Source organism: Nannobrachium achirus, assembly GCF_963921795.1.
Source record: "Nannobrachium achirus genome assembly, chromosome: 7".
NCBI lineage: Eukaryota > Metazoa > Chordata > Actinopteri > Myctophiformes > Myctophidae > Nannobrachium > Nannobrachium achirus.
In genome coordinates, this window is record NC_137816.1 from 48,117,277 (window position 1) to 48,141,175 (window position 23,899).

A 23,899-nucleotide genomic window follows, 5' to 3' on the forward strand; every position below is an offset into this window, starting at 1 on the left:
CAAAGTATACTTCTGCACACAGGGACGTGCAGAGAATGTTAGAGAGGCAGGGGCTGACCTTTCTTAAAAGGGCTTTGTCGTGAAAATATCGAAAATAGCAGACCTCCAAGCTCACAACACGTCGCAGCACAACGCGTTGTGAGCTTGGAGGTCGGCTATTTTCGGTGCTAGATACCACCCTTAAGTAAGCATTATCAAGTCAAAACTGGGATTTCTACACAGATTGCAAAGAACATAAGATGCTGCATTCAAGTTCAGGAGCGTTTGCACAAGGAAATTCTCTTGAATGCTGCCTTCAGGTATGGCATGGAAAGGGGGGCATTTTCATTTCTTTCACCATAGTAAAAACTGCATTCATGGTCTGGAGAGGGCAATTTTTACAGACGGGTAAAAGGGCAGGGGCTCAAGCCCCCTTTGATGTCTATGTGTGCACATGCCTGTCGGCATAGGAATCAGAATAAGACACACATTTGTAATAATCTTCCATACAGACAAAATTCATGTTTCAAAATGCATGGAAAAAGTGACCCATATATGCGTCTAACCATTTTATAAACCACATATATATACTATATATTCTGTGACACATTAAAACAGATTTCCTCTGGATCCACATTTGATCTCCCAAGTGAGGTCACAACCATTATGACAGCTAAAAGGAATTTTAAGTTGTTCCTCTAGACCTAAGTGACCCCAAGGAAAATGTCCCCACGGCCCACTTTCGGGCAACCGATCCGCCACTGGTTGCCCAGACACTATTCTGCAGCATGTAATTACAAGGATTAGAAAGGATGGGTTTTGAAGTGCATGTGCGATGCAGCCACTGACGTCTGCTGTGCTGTATGCAACGTTCCATAATAAAAGGCAAACTGTGCCGTCACACCTTGGACAGAGTTAACAAGCTGGGCCTCGCTGGACTCAGACTGGGTTTTATTTAGAGCATTCGTCTTGTTTTCCAGTCCATGCAAAGCCATCATCAATCAGGATTACACTCTGAGACTTCCACTGAGTGTCGTTTAAAATAATATAGAACCAATGGAAAGTAGTAAAAAGTGCTTGGGACAAAACCACAACTCCACACGTTCTGCCAAACCAACTAACTCCACCCGATTGGCCCTCTTTTTTTCATAAATATGTGCTATTGAACACCCTTTACATCTGTGTGTTGGTTAAAATAATATTGAACCAATGAAAAGTAGTAAAAAGCCCTTCGGTCAAAACCTCCTAACTCCACTTGAGCTCATTTTCCTGAAAATGTACATTTTGGAGTTAGGAGGTTTCGGCCCGACAGCAGAGATATGCATGTGTGCACACACAGTGTGTGTGGTCCATTCCTAAATGCTCTGCCCCCTCTATGGTGACACTGCTGCTCCATCAGTGCCTCAGATGTATGGGCCTGATGGTGATGATCTGAGGACCCGATTCTATAAATGTCTTTTAAAGCCTAGTAAGACGCCCTAAGGGCGAGAAGCTGAAACAACAGAGATGGACACAATATATCCATATGAGCATTCCCAGATATGGGCTCTCCATACTGTATATGGGTCACACTAGCCCATTAATTCTGTCTTGGCCATATATGGAGCGTGACATGAGGCGTGACGCACGGACGGACAGACGGACGGACGGACATGATCTATCTGCAGGTTTTCATACTAAATGCGACCTACGGTTGCAATTAGTGGTATTTGGTAGTATATATTTCTATATTAGCGGTTCTCAAGGACCCCCAGAATGATATGTCTTTGGCCGCACCCCCATCCCAAAATATTTTGTTCCAGGGACCCCCCAGGAGCAAAGATTTTAGTTACAAATGTTTGTTCAAAAAATGTTAGATTTAAAGATCTGCACAAACTTTCATGATTTTTAAAAAAATAGCAAATCTACAAGCTCATGCCGCGCTATGAGCTTGTATATCTGCTATTGTTCATTAGCCAAGTATAAAATGGTGATTAAAGTGGGTTGAAATGTAAAGTGACACAGGTGCTTTCCAAGGCTTAAAGGGTTAAACGTTGGGTCAGGAATGACAGAACAGTTTAGCGCTGCTAAAAATGTCCTGACTAAAGAAGGCCGTTCACTTTTCTGTTTGTAATGGAAATACACATGAAGGAGGCGATTGATTCACCTCATACCATCACAGGCCAACCGTCAACCGGTAAGACTTACAGTTACTTACAGTTAGAAGCTGTTTGAGAGAAGAGGCCCCAAACATTAAAACCAACACGCCCCGTTCCGACTAAAAACAACACAGACTAATTCGCAAAATATTTATCCTTTGAGCGGATTCCTAATTTAAACCAAACACAGATGGGTATTTTTTGGCCCCCGTTCTTAATTTAACTAAACATTTGGCTCATATGAGATGTAGGCTGGACTGTCCATGTAGGGCTCTGAGTCTGAGCACTTTCCACCCAAGACAAGTGTGTGAACTGTGATGGCTTGGTTTTGGTAGTTAACTGTCGAGAGACAGAAAACAAGCGCCGTAACGGAATGATATCGCTGAAATACGTTCTGTGTTATCTCTGTTGATCTCAGCATTAGAGAAGCCAACAACAACACACGCACGTACATGCACACACACACACACACACACACACACACACACACACACACACACACACACACACACACACACACACAGTACACTGTAGAGCGCTGTCAAGGTAGGAAAAGAGCTCATAGACAGAGCTTCTTTGTATATGCTTGCAGTTAAATGAAATGGACATGAGCTACTGTAGGGATACAGGGAGTTCAACGTACAGCGCAAACTTCATGACAGAAAAGTACCGTGTGCTTGTGGTAGGATAGCTCCTGGGGGAGAGGGGTGGGTGGGTTTGGTTATTTTATTTTCTTGTTTTTTCGTTTTCGTTTTTAAGTTGTGTTGTATGTACATGTATATTGTTTTTGCTTATTTTTTTCTTTTTTTTTCATGATACATCTGTTAAATACTGCATCATTGTATTCTGTATTCTGTGAAAAAAACTACTGTGTGCTTCATGTACTATATTTGAAATTGTGACGGAGCCCCAGGCGCAGAAAACGAGTGTATCAAAAAAGGCAAGACCCCCCACGGAAGCATGCTGTCTCAAGCGGACTTGAGCCACGTGAGACACCGCCGAGCGAGCTAAAGCGAGCGAGTCGCCGTGTCGAAAATTGGGAAGTCCGCTTGAGCCGACTCGAGTTGTAAACCAGGAGGCCAGAATAGTAAACCTTTGTGCTTCACGACTTCCAGCACCTCTGCAGAAAACAACCTGCTTTCGCTATGGGTTCAAGTTAGATGGATATTATAGAACGGTGGGATCTCACATGTTTTGGCATTGGGTCCTTATAGGTCACACAGGTCACATGCATACTCTATACTAGGCATGTAATAACATAGTATATCCCTGTATTTGTGTTGTGGCTCTTTGTGTCTCAACCAGTTAGCATACACAGCCAAAATCAACATCTGCTCTCTCTCACTCTCTCTCTCTCTCCACTATACCATCTACTAAAGCACAGATGCAAAACAATTAAATAAATCAGGCTGTCATTTATTGTGCCAGAACATCTCCCAACCCATTTTTAGAGTCCCAACCCACTGGCTAGTTAAAGGGCCACTTCACCTCTGGGACAACCCTATCTTATTTTATTGTTGTTTGGGACACAATCCTGAATTATTTTTTGTGTTCAATCTGTGTTTTTAGATATTTTAGTATTTCAGCATGACTAGTGATGCATTTTGCATCAGTGATGTGTTTTGCATCATATGATGCAAAACACATCACTAGTACATGCTGAAATACTAAAATATCTAAAAACACAGATTGAACACAAAAAATAACTCAGTATTGTGTTGTTCGTGTCCCAAACAACAATAAATGAAGATAGGGTTGTCCCAGAGGTGAAGTGGCCCTTTAATGTAACTGTTCTCAGTTATTATCAGGGACGTGCAGAGAATGTTAGAGAGGCAGGGGCTGAAATTTCTAAAAGGGCACTTTTAGGGTGAAAGCATCGAAAATAGCAGACCTCCAAACTCACAACGTGTTGCAGCTTGATTTCTGCACAGAGAGGACAATTCTTTCAACATAAGATGCTGCATTCAGGTTCAGGAGAGTTTGGACAAGGCAATTCTCTTGAACGCTGCCTTCAGGTATGGCATGGAAAGAGGGCATTTGCGTTTCTTTCACCATAGTAAAAACTGCATTCATGGTCTGGAGAGGGCACTTTTTACAGATAGGTAAAAGGGCAGGGGCTCCAGCCCCCTTTGATGTCTATGTGTGCACGTGCCTGGTTATTATTACATTAAATAGCCATGCACCAGAGTCTCATTTCCCCTCTGGAGGAGTTATTCTCTCTGGGGGGGCTTCTCCCCTCCTCTCCACATCCATCTCCCTCACACAAAGTCACCTTGAGGTTGATCTGCCCTCCGAACACACATGCACACACGCACGCACGCACGCACGCACGCACGCACGCACGCACGCACGCACGCACGCACGCACGCACGCACGCACGCACGCACACACACACACACACACACACACACACACACACACACACACACACACACACACACACACACACACACACACACACACACACACACACACACACACACACACACACAGACACACACACACACACACACACACACACACACACACACGGTTACAGCCTGGTCGCTAATGGCTAGAGGAGCCTCTCTCACCTCCTGCTGTGTCAGAAGCCTGTTAACCCACATTGGGTTGTTCAGTTACCTGAACCAAACGTGTCCAAACAAGACACGTTTATAAGACTGAGAACTACAGGAGCCCTGGATGGAAAGACTGAGGGGTTTGTTGTGCAAAAAGCTGGTAGAGGTGGTTTGACCACAGGCTCAACCGGTTAACACGCGGACCACGAAAGCCTGAATTCACACAAGTTTTGATGCTAGTAGTTTGCAAGCTGCATCCCATAGCAGTCAACTCACACTCCTTCTCTCGCACTTCTGTCTGCACTTGTCCCCTCTAAATCAGTGGTTCTCAAACTTTATCATGTCAAGGACCCCTAAATTGAAACTTATTAGCCCGTGGACCCCAACTTGAAAAGATATCGCAGGGACCCCCATAAGAGAAGATTCTTTTACGGCTCTAGCAGTGATTCCCAACCATTTTATTTCAAGGACCCCCAGTTTGACATTAGGCTACGGACCCCCATTTAATGGCATTGCTATCTCTGAGACCCCAATATATTGTAAAACCAATGTTAATTTAACTCAAAGAGTGTACACTCTGAGTTACATACTCATAAGGGTGCATTTGGTTCCTAACTATCATTTTGCTGCGGACCCCCTGAAACTCACTCAAGGACCCCTGGGGGTCCAAGGACCCCACTTTAAGAACCAAAGATGAAAAATGCAATAACTTAAATACAGCGGACACAGTTCAGTGAGAATGCACACAGGTACAGTATATCAACATACGTACGAATCTAAAGAGAAAATCACGTGCAGCTCTGAAATGCTGACTTTTGGATCAGTTATTTAGACGTACCTTTCTGCCTCAAACATGGAAAAAAAAGTGCGCTTCCAAACCACAACAGCCGGGTCCAGGTGAGGCGAGATCCCAGACAGATAAAAAAAAGATCCTCAAAACAAGAAGTATCCGATTCCAATCGCTTTAAATGTGCCAGTAATCTACGTGTGTATGACTGTGCTCTTCTGTCATGCAAATCATATCATAATATGACAGCGTTTTTATTTTTATTTTATCACAACGCAGGCAAGCCAAGCAAGCGTGAATGTGCATGGATATCTGTGTCAGTGCATGGGAAACATAACGTGTGTTACTCTGTGGAAGCTCAGTGTTGGTATGTGTAGCCTCTCTCTCTCCCTCTCCCTCTCTCTCTCTCTCTCTCTCTCTCTCTCTCTCTCTCTCTCGTTGGCTCCACATGCTCTCCCCAGGCTGGAGGTTGGGCCTGGCCCCCTCCAACACCCACCCCTCTCCCTGGAGCCACAACGTGGGGAGAACTAGGGAGGAGAGGAGGTGGGACGGGGGGGTGGGGGGAACACAGGCCAAATTAGAGTGGGCAGGAAGAGGCGGGGGCATTATAGACCCCCCAAGTCAGACAGCAAACAGGGAAGTGAAATGGGAAGCTGTATTATGGGTGCATCTACATGGGGGGTGGGGACGGTGGGGGAGATCTCTAGGGGGTCCAGGAAAGCCATGAGGAAAAGAAAGATAGCGTGTGTGTGTGTGTGTGTGTGTGTGTGTGTGTGTGTGTGTGTGTGTGTGTGTGTGTGTGTGTGTGTGTGTGTGTGTGTGTGTGTGTGTGTGTGGGAGGGCCTCTAGACTCTAAATGAGGCTTCATCAGTCATGTCGTCTGTGTTGTAGGATGATTTTAGAAAGCACTTGTTTTTCAAATAAATCAAGCAGCCTCTACCATTACCATGTACATGTGTCAGACAGCCTGAGGTGATGGTGGGGGGGATGCAAGCTCATCTATCTGCGTCTGTTTTAAAATGGTTAAGCCACCAATTTACTCCACCCACACACAAACGCTCTCATAAAGATATGACAAATGCATTAATACTGCAAAAGATACAATCTAATTTGCACACATAGAATATGAATGCAAAACTCACATTATCTTCTAGTCCTGCTGCTGCTTTTTTGCCCAGAGGTTAACGGACATATAATCTGGTCCCCTCTATTTCCACTGTCCATAAAAATAAGAGCCCCTTTTGCCCCATCATCAATCAAACTGTCCCACAGGCTATAGCCTTTCAGGTCACACCCGCACACACCCACACCCACACACCCACACCCACATCCACATCCACACCCACACACATGCATACAATATACACTCACTGAATTATTATCTGGCTAACACCTTGCCTATATGCTTACTTCCACAGATCATATGCACCACCCACCATAGCAATGTTTTTTAGATTTAGCCGTTGCCCTTATTCTTACCTAGAGCAACGTATGGTACAAAGATCTTAGAAAAACAAATATAGCTCATATCCAGATTGTATCCCAAAATCATTCAGCTGGATAACATTGGTGCCTTACTTTAAAAAGCATTTCCACATAGTTACACGCTGAAATCAGACTGTGCCTTTTGCTGGCAAAATGCACACTCTTAGATGGATAGACAGACAGACAGGGTTACACATCGGCACTCCGAAACAGCGCTATTCCAACCACTTAAACCTAACCTTAACCCGAACCCTAACCCCAGTAAAACTAACGCTGGTTAACCTGGTGAAATGTTAAACTGCCGACACTGGTGAATGCTAACCTGGTTTCAGAATGGAGAACTGCCCCCGACGGACAGAGACGTTTCAGAATGAAAAGGGCTCTCGCCTTCATGGTCTCGCCCTCACCCCATCGCCACCTCAAAGAGATGGCTGCTTTAAAATCACCTGTGTGCTCTTGACTCTAATCTGTGTCATATGATCTGCCATGGCTGCCCTCAGCGCCTGTTCTACAGGATGCTCCCTGTAAAGACACAATGTTTTCCGTTTACCTTCATCATCACAGCTTTACGGGTCCTCCATGCTTTACTATCAGGTTCTCTCAGGTGAGGGAAGGAACCTGTCACCTGCACCAGGTGTGGCTCTGCCTTTTGTCCTCTCAGACACCTATTCAAACATATCAAGTACCTCAAGAGCACTTTAGTAGCTCCCCACCCCCAACCCCCCCAGGACCTCGAGGAAGTTTAGTCGTAAAGCGACAGGGGCTGACTCAAGATCCCAGATTCAAGATGGAGATTATTGAACACACAGTTCAACATTTACTACATTTACTTAAGTGCTGTACTTACTGTAAGTACACTTTTGAGGTATTTGTAATGTCCAACTTTTACTTCATCTCGGATTCAAATATTGCACTTTTACTCCAGTACAATTATTTGAAAACTTTATAGTTACTAGTTACTTTGTAGATCTTGATTATTATTACAAAACAAACATTAAAAACTTCAGATTTGTATGCATTTGAAAATTTGAAATGGGACATTCTGCATAATGGGTACTTTTACTTTTGGCTACTTTAAGTACATTTTGATACCAATACTTTTGTACTCTTACTTAATTTTGAATTCCGGACGTTTACTTGTAACTTAGTACTTAGTATTTCTACATTGCAGTATTGATACTTTTACTTTTAAAAAAAGTAAAAGAGTACTTTTTCCACCACTGATTAATTATTGTTATTTCCAACGTAAGTTATTGTCAAGTTAAGAGGGTTGCTGCTTGGAGTTAATAGGAATTTGTCTTTGAAACACAAGGTGGGAAGATGCATAAGTGAGAGCGGAACGTTTGTGTAGTGGTCAGAGTCTGCAACCAAAATGCCATAAGTTCAATCCCCAACCCAAACCTAAAAACCAAAAATTCATCAGTTCCTGCTACCAATGGTATAATACATTAGGTAAAAACATAATGTCTCCACACTGTTTCTTCTCACCACCTCTTGTTTATTTGCCATTCAATTATGAATTGAGTACAAAAGGATCCCAATGCAAACAAGCCATTATGCTTTCTTGTAGTTTAAATCCTTTTAGTAGACCTTGTATCTGAACAATGATCTTCCTGAAGAAGATCACTGGAGATGAGAACCAGTGTGCAGACTTTAGTATTTTTTTGGTATTGTTGATCTGCCATTTGTCCAGCACTTAACACCATGGCACTTAACAATACAGTATGTATCCTTGTACCACCTGTCCTGTACCGTATATTCACATTCATCCAAACTAAACCTCGAAGCAGTCTTGTAAACAAACACTGTAACTGTATTTTTTCCCCCTGGCATCTGAAGGCGAGCTGGCTACATTTACAGTTTCATATGGTAAAAAGGATGACAGCACAGAGTTTAAATTGCAGAGTGTGACAAGCCAAGGTATGCAGGGGGCCTGTTCCGACACAGACACTGACTGTAAGCAAATAAACAGGTTATCGGGTTCACCGGGCCGAGAAAATGGAGACGGCAACAACCTCTGTTGTCTAATGGATAACTGTGGGATAATTCTGCTCCGTGCAGAATAGGCTATGATTAGGCTACTTATATCATGATACTTGTACTGTTAGGGGTGGAGGTGAGTTAAGGCACATTACTGCCCTCCTCTGGTAAAAACCTGCAATAACATGGACCGTCACCTCACACAACCCAACAACAAACCAATTAGATGTTTCTTCCTTGGCCAGGGGTCATCGCCATGCTGCCTTGTGGTGGATCTTTTTTTTAACAACATTATAATGATTTAAAGGACAACTTTGTTTTTTTACAACAAGGGTTCATATTTTAGATTGTAATTAGAGAAAAGAAAAGGTGAGTGTTAAAATATTTTCATTTCCTTCGTTCTATCGTTTTAGCGAGTTTTCAGTGGGTGGGGGCATGCGTACAAGTGGCTAAATATGTATTTTTAGACACAATAAGCCGGCAATTTCTTTATTATTACTTACATTACTGCTAGCCCCCATAAGTCACATCTGCCCATGAAAGATTGTGGTGCATCTTGGGAATTAGTGATGCTGTGATATCGATTTTTCACCTTCGATACGATATACGATATGAAAGCATATAATTCGATACGATTCCGATATGGACCGATACGATACAGCACATCATTTTAAGTCTTTCTGTTACGTCTGATATCGGGCAGGTGGCACACTTTTATAAATGTACTATTTATTTCAGATTTTGTAGTCTGGAATGTTAAAAAGGGGTATTTGTTTACAATCTTTATGAAAATAGCTGATCTACAAGCCCACAACACATTGCAGCTTGTAAATCTGCTCCCTTTCCCTTATGACGTTTATTTTCCCGCCCCCTAGCCCCTGCTACACATGAAGCACACACACACGCGCATGCACGCACACTCCGGTGGCTAAGCTATAGCTGCTAACACTAACTCGATAGCTCTGCATGAACGTCTTTGGCAACGTTGGTTGTTGGTCTTGGGAGCCAGCGTGTGGTCGCGTGACTCGCGTCTTTTTTGCAAGTTTTGCACTGAGCTGCTGTTGGTCTGCAGGCTTTGCTTTCTTTCAGAGTTTACTCTTTTGTACTGCTGCTGCGGTCGTTGTGCGTGGAGCAGACTCCTGGAATGGAGTGCTTGTATCGGAGCGTTCTATCGGATATTTTAGCTGAATTACGATATGATCCGATATACGTTTTTAGGCTCATATCGCACCGATATGCGATATATATATATATATCGTATCTCAGCATCACTATCTGGAATGGGCTTATTGTGTCTGAAAAGATATATTTAGCCACTTGTACGCATGCTAATCGCTAAAACGAAAGAAAGCAGTAAATGAATACATTTTAACACTCATCTTGTCCGTGTGCGGACATGTTGACGACCCCTGTCCTTGGCAAGTTAGTGAACGTTGTACTTCCTCATCTACTTCACACGCGACTCCACTTACCCGCTGGTGACGTCATCAGCACGCGTGGCGTTCTTGCTCAGCACGTCTCCGTCGCTCATGTACCCGGTGACCTCCATGGCCATGCCCTCCAGGTCCAGGTCCTCGGCCGAGCGTTCACCCAGCTCCACACTGCTGAGGGCACCGCCGCGCCCCGTCAGCGCCCTCCGGAGGTGACCTTGGGAGAGAGGTTATTACAGTTGAGATTGATTTATCTTTTTTTCTTTTCGGAATTCTTTCAATTTCATTTCGTTTTGATAAGTGGATTTGCAATTATTAGTTTAAGTGTTAGATTTGGTTTTATTTATTGTAATATGGTGTGGTCAGGGACAGGGGTGACATTCAAAAAGGTAATTAAAATTGTGAAAATAGCAGTTCGACACACAATATATCAGCAATTTTCACTATTTCATTTATTTCTTAAATGAAATAGGCTTAAAACGAGCACGGCTCATTTTAATACAATTTAAATCTAACAATACAATTTAAAGCTCTTAAATCTCCCTACCTCCTTATGCAATTGTTTTTAACTTACTAATTCTCTATGATGTTTAATTCTGTATTCTTTTGTGTTTTATGTCTTAATTGTTGATCTTTGTGTGTGTAATCTCGTCAGCATTACAAATGAGGGTGAACCTCAAAGCTCTTTTCGAGAATAAATAAAGGTTTCAATCAATCAATCACAACCTTATTTAAAGGAGTAGTTCACCCCCAAAATGACTTTTTTTTCTATTGATTAGTCATGCCATGGAGAGTAGAGTTCAATAATATTTTTTGGTTTTTGTCACATTCCTAAGACAAAAATTTGATTCGAGTAAATTTACCCCCATTGATTCCGGATGGTGACCCGTTTCGAAACGGGTCACCATCCGGAATGAATGGGGGTAAATTTATTGTTATCACATTTTTGTCTTAGGAATGCGACAAAAAACTAAAAAAAGTATTGAACTCTAGTCTCCATGGCATGAATAGAAAAAAAGTCATTTTGGGGGTGAACTACTCCTTTAACACATTGGGTGCTTAATTATTTAAATACCTTGCGCTGGGGTTTTTCCATTGATTGTACCTTATTTTGAAGACCCACGGAAGCCACTAACGAACGTGTCCATGTTGTGGAAATTCATTTTGTAATATCGATCGAACATGTTTTCTTTCACCCGGAAAAGAAAAATTGATACCACGACTGTCCGTCTCTTAGATACGGGCCGGTGAAAAGTGTTTCTCGACGATCGACGCAATCTGGTGATAACATTCCGAGATAGAGAATATTTTTACTGCAAAGGATTGGGTTTGAAATCCCGACTTTAGTTGGGAAAAGCACTAAACGTGTAAACCAACATTTTGGTCAACAGAAGTTCTTCAGGCATCAAAATAACTATGATAACTCTAATACCTGGGTAGAGGTAACGTCCTACTCCTCCTATGATAACTATAATACCTGGGTAGAGGTAGCGTCCTACTCCTCCTATGATAACTATAATACCTGGGTAGAGGTAGCGTCCTACTCCTCCTATGATAACTATAATACCTGGGTAGAGGTAGCGTCCTACTCCTCCTCCTCCCCGTCCAGCGCTGTAGCCGTTGCCCGTGGAGGGAGCGTCTCCGGCCTGCAGGCGAGGGCTGGACTGGCCCAGTCTCCATGACGACAGCGAGGGCCGGGAGGAGGTGATGCTGAGGATGCTCCTCCCTCCACCTCCTCCTGAACCCCCACCTCCTCCTCCTGAACCCCCTCCTCCTCCTCCTCCTCCTCCTCCTCCTCCTCCGCTGACAGGGTTGACCTCGGTGGTCACCATGCCATCGAAGGTGGTCTCCAAGGTGCTGCGGGACGGAGAGGGAGCTGTGAGTCACTGCAACTACTGACCAGATCTTCCTGTGAAACAGTGGTTCTCAAACATTTTCACGCAGAGTTTTGCCTAAATTGAGTCAACCATCAGTCAACTTTAAGGCTTAATCAGGAGTTTGGCTAGGGGTAGGCTAGGCGGTGGACATTGCTCTTGTCTGTATTATCAGGTTTATTATGAATGTAATCCTGTGTCGTTCCTTTGTTGTTTGTGTCAAATGTTTCTATATATTATGTTTTGCATACAAGGCTGCTGTGTCGCAAGACAAATTAAGTACTATATTATATCATATCATATCATATCGATATGTTTTTTGGCCGCACACCACATCTGAAAAGCAAATTTTTCTTTTCCTGGGGAAAGAAAAAACGATCGTCTGCCTGGCCATGTGCTTCTTTATTTACAACTGTTCACATGCGGTAGAATTAATGAATTAAAAGCACACACTCAACATAGGAGATAAAAGGTTTAAAGTCATGGCATGGCATGGCATGCTGATCCCAGGGACTGGCAGGGAGTGATACCTTCCTGTGTTTAAGTTGCTGTATAAATGCACACAGCAGCACCTACTTTTTGTGTTTTAAAGGTCACTGACTGTGATTTATGAACACCCTTTGAACAACCTATTTTCTCCTCGTTATTGCAATTTAAACTCAGTGGAAACAAATACTGTCAAAATAATACATGTTACATTAATAGGCCACTGGGTGGCAGGCTTGCACTGCAAATGCGTAGGAGCTCAATGCTATATACCTGTGTGTGACCTGAGTCCCCCTTAAGCTGGACATGGTCTCCTCCAAGTTCTGCCGGAGGTCTGCAATGTTCTTCACTGTGCGTAATCTCCTCGTCTCCGGGTCTTCACCTGAATGGGGACGGAATAACACAGGATCAGAATAACTGAACAGCATTATCCCCAAGCATAGTTGATGTTGCCGTTGTATTTTATTATTTATTTGATGTAATTCTGAGTTCAGATACACCTGTGATGTCAGTACCTGAGAGGTCTTCGATGGACGACTGACTGTTCTTGCTGAAGGGCACCTCTCCACCTGAGCCTAGCTCTGCGTTCACAATGCCTTCGCCTTCTGTTTGGGATCTGCAGGGAGATGAGACCATATCAAATAAAACTCCATCCATCCAAATTTCAACGACACAAGGAGGACAAATACACATTAAACACGGTAGAAGACTTAACAACAATGTGCAAGTAGTTTTATCAATTGATCACAATCTGTATGTAACGAAGTGTACATTATGTGATTATCTGAGAACAGAGAAATGTTGATTCATCACCAGTTTAGAACTGCTTATCTGAGTTGTTTTTACTATGTTTTATCGCTTAAAATACTTATTTGCTTGTTTATTTTTCCTAATAAAGTTGTGCCCCCAGCCCACACACACAAATGTAAAGCGACTTTGAGAACTTAGAAAAGTGCTATATACATTTCAGGTATTACTATAATAATAATTATTATTATGTAACATAATTGGGTCCTGATGTAAGTGTCATTCTTCAGCCCTTCCTCCAGAGCTTCTGCTTTAGATTCACATCGATAAGCCCCCTCTCTGACATGCATGGGCTGGTTTAATCTCGGCAGTAATGGTATCTGACAGGTAAAATGGCTCCAGACAGAGGGAGTTCCATAAAGTGCCAGAGATAGAGGTGCGTTGGCCGGGGAGGGCAGGCACCGGGTCAGGGTCTATCTGGAGGACACATGGGCCTTCTGAGAAAAGGCCTGGTCCCAGGGCACAGGCAGAGGAAGTGACCCAGAGAGCTAATGAGAGCTACTTAGAAAGGCTTCATTCAGAGGAGCAGGGACCTCCACCCTTATCACAGCCAGACCATGGCACAGGGTCAGGGGCACAAATGCAGTGTGCACGCATGTGTTTGTGTGTGTGTGCGAGCGTGTGTACACACACACACACACACACACGCGTACACACACACACACACACACACACACACACACACACACACACACACACACACACACACACACACACACACACACACACACACACACACACACACACACACACACACACACACACACACACACACATACGTACACAAACACAATAGGCAAAAAAAACATAAAAATACACTTTTTTTAGTTGTACGCTCCAAATGCATGTTCATATCGTCATTGTCGGGCAGAAACCTCGTATTTCTACTTTTCATGTTGTTTTGTAAATTAATGCCCTACAACTGTGTTGCACAACAATTGCAAAAGTAACCCCTATTTTTGCTTCTTTTGAAAACGTTTTATGAATATTGAACCAATGAAAAGCATTACCAAGAGCCAAGTGCTTAAATAACTACATTGGATCCATTGGAATAGATGTTATTTTTTCCATTTCCTGAAAGTAACAGTTTTGTCGTTCAAGGTTGCCACCCAACAGCGACGATGTATACAGTATATAATACATGCATGCATAATTTGCACAGACTACACACATAAGCACACGCACACGCAGTGCAGCCTGCACAAACACAAACACATACAGGGGAGGGTGGCTCTGGAAGGCACATTCTTGGTTAACAGGTTACAGATGGCTAACAGGCTGTCAGGAGGATTGATGAATTAGCACATAGAGACCCTCTCAGAGCATCACCCGCCCCAGACGAGAGGAACATTCCTTAAAGACCCTTTGGAAAACAAACTCCATACTCTGATTTATATGACGCTCAAAAGACAACATCGCCTCACTGAAGAGATAACATCATGCTAACCATTTTAGTGGGGACATGTTGTCATTAAGCAGGGAATTATTTTTGTCATTACGCATGAGCCCTAGCCTCCATATTCTGGGCATGTCATAACAGGCAAACCTTATCAAAAATAGCCAAACTTTCATCTACAAGCTCACAATGCATCGGAATGTGGCGCTTTGTGAGCTTGTAGATTGCATATTTTCGGTGAGAAGATTTTCTGTGGAAGTAAAAAAGTAAGGGACCGAGTATACACCCCTGGGAGGCCCTGGTCAACAAAATATAAAGGTTTTGAGTGTTTAAAATATCGAACATATATCAATATTCACCGCTTTAACGTTCAACATACACAACATTTGATGCAAGTGCTTGTAATTCTAAAGCAGGGGGTCTTACCTATACATGAAAGGTGCAACAGTGGCGGTGTTGGGGTGGCTGTGGTGCTGTTGAGTCTGAGGTAGCTGCACACTGACTGTGTTGCTGGCTGTGCTCTGTGTTGCACCACCTCCGACCACAGAGGGGGCGCCGTGAGCCTGAGGACCCTTGCCCTCCGTGGAGGCCAAGCTGGAAGTGGAGCTGGAGTGCCTGCTGTCCCTGTCGAGGGGCCCGCGGTGCATGGCGAGCCCCCCGCCGAGGCGCATGCTCCGGGGCCGCTCCCCTGCCTCTTTGGCCCCCGCTACCTTCCCCCCACCCGCTCCCGGGGCCTTGTTGCTCCCTGGCTTTGGTATCCCGCTGTGTGCAGGGGCGGAAGAGGCTTCCTTTTTGCCCGCTTTGCCCCCCTTGGGGATGAAGCTGGCGATTTTGGAAGTCCTTTTGCCGGAGCCGTCCGTTTCAGCGGCGGCCGCTAATTCCTCCTTAGGCTCCTCCCCGCGGAGCTCCGGCCTGTCGGGCGTGGAGGCGGCGCGTTTGGCCGCCTCCTTGCCTCGCTCCTTGTCCTTGTCCTTCGTTCTCTCCTTGTCCTTCTCGGGCCCTTTGACCGCGCTCTTCTTGGAGGTGAGGGCTCTGCTGAAGGTGCGCTGGGCGATGCCCCTCAGGGCCATCTTGGGGCTGCTGGTGGTGGTCGGGGCTGCGGCGGGAGCCGCAGAAGAAGAAGACGGTGCTCCGTTGGCCGTCCCGTTGGCCGTCCCGTTGATGCCTGCGCCCGGGCGCGCGTTCCCGTCCCCCTCCAGGGGGTCGGTGTTGGACCCCGCCTCGGCCTTCTCGCTGGCGGGCTGCTTGGCCGTGGCGCCGGCCTCCGCTTGGGAGGACTTGGACCCACCTTTTGCCAGTGGTGGAAAAAAGTATTCAAATGTTTTTACTTAAGTAAAAGTATCAATAATGCAATGTAAAAATACTCTTGTAGTAAGTAAAAATCCAGGATTTAAAATTTACTTGAGTGAAAGTACAAAAGTATTGGCATCAAATGTACTTAAAGAACCGAAAGTGGAAAGTACTTATTATGCAGGATGTCCCGTTTCACACGCTTTCAAATGTATACAAATCTTTTGAAAATGGCAGATCTACAAGCTCACAATGCATCCCGCTGCGACGCATTGTGAGCTTGCAGATTGGCTATTTTCAAATGGCCCGAAATGCAAATAGGGCTGAAGGGGTTGATGATGATGTAAGATTCGTGATAATAATCCAAATCTACAAAGTAACTAGTAACTAAAGTTTCCAAATAATTGTAGTGGAATAAAAGAACAATATTTGTCCCCGAGATGTAGTGGAGTATTGGAAATTGGAAACACTCAAGTAAAGAAAATAACTCAGGTCAGGCGACCCCCAGGCCCAAAGAGTTGATGCATAACATTTTGTATAACAAGGTTCTAATGTGAAAATAGCAGATGCTATTTTCACAATCTCTGCCTCTAATATTTGACAATTTGGCCAATGTTTAATTTCTCATTTTAGCGGTATTAAAAAGTCCTTCAATTGTCACTTTAGAAATGTGCAGATACCCTCTCTACACTTACACTTTATGCTGGTTCGTTTACTGTTGAGAGAGAAAACAATGTTGCACATTAAAGTTACTCATCTTGAGACCCCGCAAAATAATTTGGGGGCCCCTCTGGGGGTTCCCGACCCACAGGTTGAGAACCTCTGCTTTACACCCACTGACCTTTGCTGTTGAAGAGCTTGAGCTTCTCCAGCATGGACCTCTGACCAGCCGCCTTCGGAGGAGGAGGAGCCTCGGCGGCGGGAGGCGCAGCAGCCTTAGCGGAAGCGTCCTTCTCCTGCTTGACAGACAGCATGGAGGAGGAGGATGAGGAGGCGTGCTTGGAGCTCATAGACTTGCTCCTCCAGGGCTTGGAGGCGGAGCTGGGCTGAGGGATGGCCGACGAGGAGGACGAGGAGGACGACGACGATGACGCTGAGGAGGCCGAGGGAGGAGGAGGCGCCAGGAGGGACGAGGAGGAGGTAGCGGAGGAGGTGCTCACAGCGTGCTCTGATGTCATCACCGCCGGCTGCAACGTCATGCTCTCTGAGGATTCTGGATGGATGGGGATTCAGACAGGACACATTTGTTTTAGTCAGGAACATTCACGTCAAAGTAGATTTAACCATTTATTGCATACATGGAATACAGTTAATCTTGGCGTTTAAGGGCTCTGCGTTCGGAGATGTTCCCTGAATATTGTGCATGCATGCAAGCTAAGCAAAATCAGGGAACGCTAAGCAAGACCCCCATAGGGATACTATAGCAATAGGAATACAATAGCAATACATTGACACATAACTTAAATCAACAGACGTAATCACGTATTTCACGTAATCAGACGTATCAAGTATTTGAGCTTAACCAGACTGATCAAAGGTGGAGGCTGGGGTGGAGGAGGCAGCTAGAATCACGTATCCGAGGCTTCGGATAACCAAGAGAAAGCGAGTCGTATTTAAAGGAGCCTCCCCTACTGAATGAGAGCTTTGATTGGAGTATGACAGTGTGACGTAATGACCAGCAGATATGTGAATGAGGAATAGGAAAAGAGCTGACAGACAGCTGACTACAGCTGGGCGGGGCTAGACTCTTGTGTCCTGCAGAAACTAACGCTGAAGCCTTCATTTTGAGCAGCAAAGATAGCGAGGACTAGATCAGTGGTTTTCAACCAGTGATCTAGTTCCAGGTGGTCCCCAGCTAAATGATGGAGAGTTGGTAACCAAATGAACCCTTGTAGATCTTTAACTCTTGAGAGTGTAAAATGAGGCTCTCAAGAGTTCAATTATTGTTACTGTAAACACCTGTATTACTCCATTTATAAGAAGTCTACACAAACAGAGAATGTAGAGGAATTGTTAATTTGATCAACATTTGCCTCTCCTATGGTACCACGTCAATTGTTGACAAAATATTATCCAACGACAACAAAATATTCTAAGTTTTGGGTCTGAGGCTAACTCTCATCAAACGGTGGTCCGTGGCTCAAATGCTGAATAAATAACGGTCCTTGATATGAAAGGGGTTGAAAAACACTGAAGAAGATGAAGGACGAGGGGAGGTGAGGAGGAGAGGGGCGATCAGTCTCTCAGAGAGAGAGTGAGAATCTTCACAGACCCCCCCACAGAGTGGCCTTATACGGGCTTGGCGTGCCTGTAGGCCAAGAGGCGTCATTACTCTCCCCTGGTTAGAAACTGTTAGGAACCCTTTAACACTAACAATGGGAGGCACCCAATCGCAAACTGTTTATAAAAACAATGAGAAGTTGTTCCGAAGAGCTTTTCAAGTCGGGCCAGGGAAGCAGAGCCCAGAGCGACGCGTTGTTGCCGTGCTGCTGTGGACTTATATGGAGTGGTTCATAAGGCAGCATCTCCCATGGTTGCCAAGGCACCGCGGGGTTGGTTGCCTTGCACAGGGGTGTCGCACCACATTCTGGGCCCTGGGTACAAGGATTCACTCAAATTTTGTGCTTTAACTATTGCAAAATAGCTGATCAACAAGCTCACAGCGCGGCACAGAGTGCCGCTCTGCGAGCTTGTAGATCTGCTATTTTTGAGAAATCATGAAAATTTGTGCAGTCTGAATATTTCAAATCCTTCTAAGATTTAAAAAAAAAAACCTTTGTTTCTATGTCAGTGGCGCTCAAACTTTTTCATGTGAAGGACCCCCAAAATGATATGTATTTGACTACGGACCCCCATCTCAAAATATTTAGTTCCAGGGACCACCCAGAAGCAAGATTTGAGTTACAAATGTTCGCTTAAAAAATACATATATTCAAAGATTTGCACACATTTTCACGACTTTTCAAAAATAGCAGATCTACAAGTTCGCGTGAGCTTGTATATCTGCTATTTTTCAATAGCTAAATAATTAAGGCCCCTCCACCTTGGGCCCTCAGTCCCCCCCCCCCCCACACACACACACCTTGTGACGCCCCTGCCTTGCATTACACATTACTGTCTCTCTTAAATCACAACATATATACACTAGAAAAACTAATCTGGAACTAACATGTATTTTATAAATAACCTCAGAAACATACACAATCTTAACTGCAGGGTTAGCTCACCGGGTGGCATTTCAAAGTGAGAGACGAAAGTGATTCTAACAGGATTTAAGCGAACTTACCCAGAAATCTAACAAACGAACAAAACAAAATGAAAAAACAAGAAGAATCCTTGCACTCAGCCTGTAAGTGTAGTCTTCATTGGTAGAAGGACAGAAAGGTGTGAGCCTGTAGTAGAGTAGGTTGTTCTGTGTGTGTGTGTGTGTGTGTGTGTGTGTGTGTGTGTGTGTGTGTGTGTGTGTGTGTGTGTGTGTGTGTGTGTGTGTGTGTGTGTGTGGCTGGAAGGACCGTTGTATTTGAATATTCAAATAGCAACTGCTGGTGAGAGAGAGCCTGTCTATGGAACACTGGACAGAATGAATCATAACTGGAACACACCCCTTACACACACACACACACGCACGCACGCACGCACGCACGCACGCACGCACGCAGGCACGCAGGCACACACACACAGTACAGTGCAGTAGGAGTGTGTAGGAGTGTGTACCCAATGCTAGCCAGAGGGTACATCCCCCCCTCAATTTCCCATACAGACAAGTAACAATTGAAAGATTTTATACAACTATTATTTACCCAGCCTCACACACACACACACACACACACACACACACACATACCACACACACACACACACACACACACACACACACACACACACACACTCACACACACACACACACACACACACACACACACACACACACACACACACATACGACACACACACACACACACACACACACACACACACACACACACACACACACACACACACACACACACACACACACACACACACACACACACACACACACACACACACACACACACACACGGGTATACACAGAACTAGCGTGACTAAAGTCTAAAGTCTTTTAACTACCGCAATTTCACTTTCGCATGCTTGGCTGGCATTAAGTCAGAATTTCACCTCCAATATTTCCCTCAGTCTATTTGTGTATACTCTGCTCTCATCTCTTTTTTATTTGTACTTTTTTTTTACTTTACTTTTCATGTCCTAATTGGAGACAGCCCCCTCCCCCCTCCTGTCGCCTCCTGTTTAGTATTTAGCAAATGCAACCTGAAACAATGCAGCCATTAGGAAATGATTAGGAGGCAATTAGCCGTGCTAAGCAGTTAGCGATCGGAAAGTGGGTCAGGTTGCTAATAGTCGCTTTCCTATTGGAGGGCCTAAACTGAATGAGAGAGAGAGAGAGAGAGAGCGAGAGAGAGAGAGAGAGAGACACACACACAGAGAGAGCAGCAGTAATTAGATAGAAGAAAGAAAGAAAGAAAGAAAGAAAGAAAGAAAGAAAGAAAGAAAGAAAGAAAGAAATACAGTAAGTATAAAATCAAAGACAGCATAAAGCGAAAGAGAGATAGAGAGAGATACAGAGAGAGAGAGAGAGAGAGAGAGAGAGAGAGAGAGAGAGAGAGAGAGACAGAGACAGAGACAGAGAGAGAGATAATAAATGGACTGGGTCTCCATCAGGTTTGTGATGTGTGAAAGGACCTTTCATGTTGTTCAGTGTGTGGTACGGGGTGTCCCGGTCCTGAATGGGGTCAGGCTGGGTTTTGGATCAGACAGAGAACGGCAGATGAAAAGAGGGGAGAACGGGACACAAGAGGACACACACAGAGCGGTTCCGGACACACAGCGAGGGACAGCTGGCGTTCGTCATCGCTGGACCCGCTGACCCGGATCCCCAGTTTATTATGGGTCGGAGCGGCGTTATTCAGTCGGGCAGTCTGACTGACTGGAACGCAAAAAGTGGGTCGGGGGAAGTTCTGACGGAATCTCAAATAAAGTTCAACTTCAAAGGCTTCAGAAAGGGGGTTTAATTGCTTATTGAACGTTCATTGATTTCATTCAAGGATGAGCATGTGACCCTTTTCAGCACCGCTGGCTTTACACCAAAGACAAAAAGCGGCTCGATCTTCCAACTCTGTGGGGGCAGAGGTCAGAGCTGGGGTAGTGGACATAGAGCCCTGGTTCTTACTAACCCTTCAAACATACAGGGGGGGGCAGAGTTGCCGTCTTAGAAAACGGAGGGTTCACGAAGGGTTCCCAGTTCGATCCTGGGCTCCCCCAGAGTTAGTGTCAAAGAGTCCTTGAGCAAAACTCTGAACCCCTAATCGCCCCCGGTGAGCAGGTTGGTGCCTTGCATGGTTTCCTCTGCCATCGGTGTATGAATGTGTGTGTGAATGGGAGAATGTAATGCACAATCTATGTATAGCGCCTTGGATAAAGGCGCTATATAAATGCACTATAAAAATAGGCTGATGTTTGTAGAGTAAGTTGTTGTAGTAAATTGCTATAATTCAACCCAACAACTATGACAGGCATTCTGCCATCCAGCAGTCCCCAGGTGAGGTCTGAGATGTGGTTTGGGGACCCCAAAAGTGGGTCAGGGTTAGGGTTAGGTCGTGTTTCCAGGGTCGCAGCCAAAGAACAACTTTAACCACTTTAGCACCTATGGGTGGTATTTGTCTGAAAAGGTTTGCCTATAATAATATGGCCAGAATAGGGAGACGGGTTACTTAAAATTCGAGGAATATTGTGTTATTTAATATGTTAGGTGCCCGGTTTTCATGGTCAATGCAAGATTCGGTGTGACCAGTGTAAAAGCAGTTCAGAGGCACTGGGGAGAACACGTTTGAAGCATTGTAGCGTTTAAGTCTGACCTGCTCCATTAGCGCGGTCATTACAAAGGATATTAGGGCATAGAAAATGACAGGACAGGAGAGGAGAGGCCCCCAGGACTCAATCACAGACCACTGAGTACACTTCCTGCCCTGTGAAATCCCACGTACGCCTTTTCCAAAGCTGTCTCCGTCCCTCTGTCCCCCTACTTTCTTGTCATTATACCGACACAAGCAGCTAAGTTACAAACATTTCTGCTGTGTGACCTGACCGCAACGTGACCACACACACATACAACTGGCCCAGACTAAAGTCTAAAGTGCATTACGAGGGGTTTGGTGGTGGGTGACACTGTTTAGCCATCACAAGTCTCCCAGACAAACCTTCTCACGGTCTAACTGATCACAAGATGTTAATTAAACCCTATGTACAGCGTCCCCGAGGGCTCCCTCAGGTACTAGGTTTGCTACCATTTCCCTCTTAACCCAATCTCTTCGCGGGATATAGCTGATCTACAAGCTCACATCATGGCACGTTGTGATTCGTTGTGAGCTTGTAGATCTGCAATTCTTTTGCCTAAAGTTAATCCCAGAATATCGCAATACGGCTATAGGGTTCAAAGTGGTTCATTTTGCAGTCAGTGGGTCAACTACTGACTCCAAATTGCCGCACGCACTCACAAATCTATTGGGGGAATAACAACTTGTTTGTGCCTCAAAGCCCGTAGTCACAAGCTAGGTTGTATTTATCGGGCTCACGAGGAGGCTGAAGTTTTCACATGCACCGACGTGAAAGAAAACAGCAGGGATGTCAGTCACGCACTCCTGTATCTTTTTTTTTGCTGAAGCAAAAGTTCACCGGCATACCATATGCCCACAGTACATGTAAACAGAGATCCTGTATGGTAGATGTACACATATCAATGTAAGCTGGCAAGCTGAATTATGTGTGTAATTAATAACAACTGTACATACACTTACATCTAATTCCTTAAAGCAGTGGTTCTCAAAGTGGATTCCAGGGACTCTGTGGGTTCCTTTAGGGGGGGTCTAAATTGACCCATACAAGTCTGTAACTCTGACTGTACAAATGGAACCAAATGTACACTGTCAGAGTTAAGGGGAGACCTTGAGATTTGAAAGTTTGAGAAACAGTGCCTTAAAGTGAACTGAGCTCCGTCCTGTGCTTACTCATGGTATTCTCTCTCTCTCACACACACACACGCACACACACGCGCACACACACACACGCACGCGCACACACACACACACACACACACACACACACACACACACACACACACACACACACACACACACACACACACACACACACACACACACACACACACACACACACACACACACACACACACACACACACACAATCTCTCTCTCAGGCATTGTGCTGTTGTAAGTGAGTGGGACAGGCAGCCTTTGTGAGGACTGAAACTTTTTAAAGTTCGTCCACATGAATACACTCGGACAGAGCTGCTCCACTCATCAGCTGTCTATTCATTCAGTCTGCAGTGCCCGCCCACACACAGACACACACACACGCGCGCACACGCACGCACGCACACACACACACGCACAAAGTAAAACATGAAGTAAAAGGAACTACAGGTGCATGGAAACACACAAACTCTCGCACGCGCACGCACACACACACACACACACACACACACACACACACACACACACACACACACACACACACACACACACACACACACACACACAGGGATCGGACGATATGAAAACTTCATACCGCAATTATCGTGACCAAAGTAAACGCGATTTACGATATTATCGCGAT

General features: G+C 44.8%; 1 protein-coding gene across 1 annotated transcript in view; it reads right to left on the bottom strand.

Annotated features, from left to right (window-relative positions):
- The window catches only part of nav2a (neuron navigator 2a), a gene marked incomplete at both ends in the record, with an annotated part of 152,021 nt that overhangs the window by 69,713 nt on the left and 58,409 nt on the right, over positions 1 to 23,899 (bottom strand). Inside the window, 6 exons of the mRNA XM_080730279.1 lie at positions 10,400 to 10,574; positions 11,925 to 12,214; positions 12,991 to 13,099; positions 13,233 to 13,333; positions 15,347 to 16,208; positions 17,052 to 17,423. Coding sequence (XP_080586405.1) covers positions 10,400 to 10,574; positions 11,925 to 12,214; positions 12,991 to 13,099; positions 13,233 to 13,333; positions 15,347 to 16,208; positions 17,052 to 17,423 — 1,909 coding nt within the window. The remainder of the gene's footprint in view (positions 1 to 10,399; positions 10,575 to 11,924; positions 12,215 to 12,990; positions 13,100 to 13,232; positions 13,334 to 15,346; positions 16,209 to 17,051; positions 17,424 to 23,899) is intronic.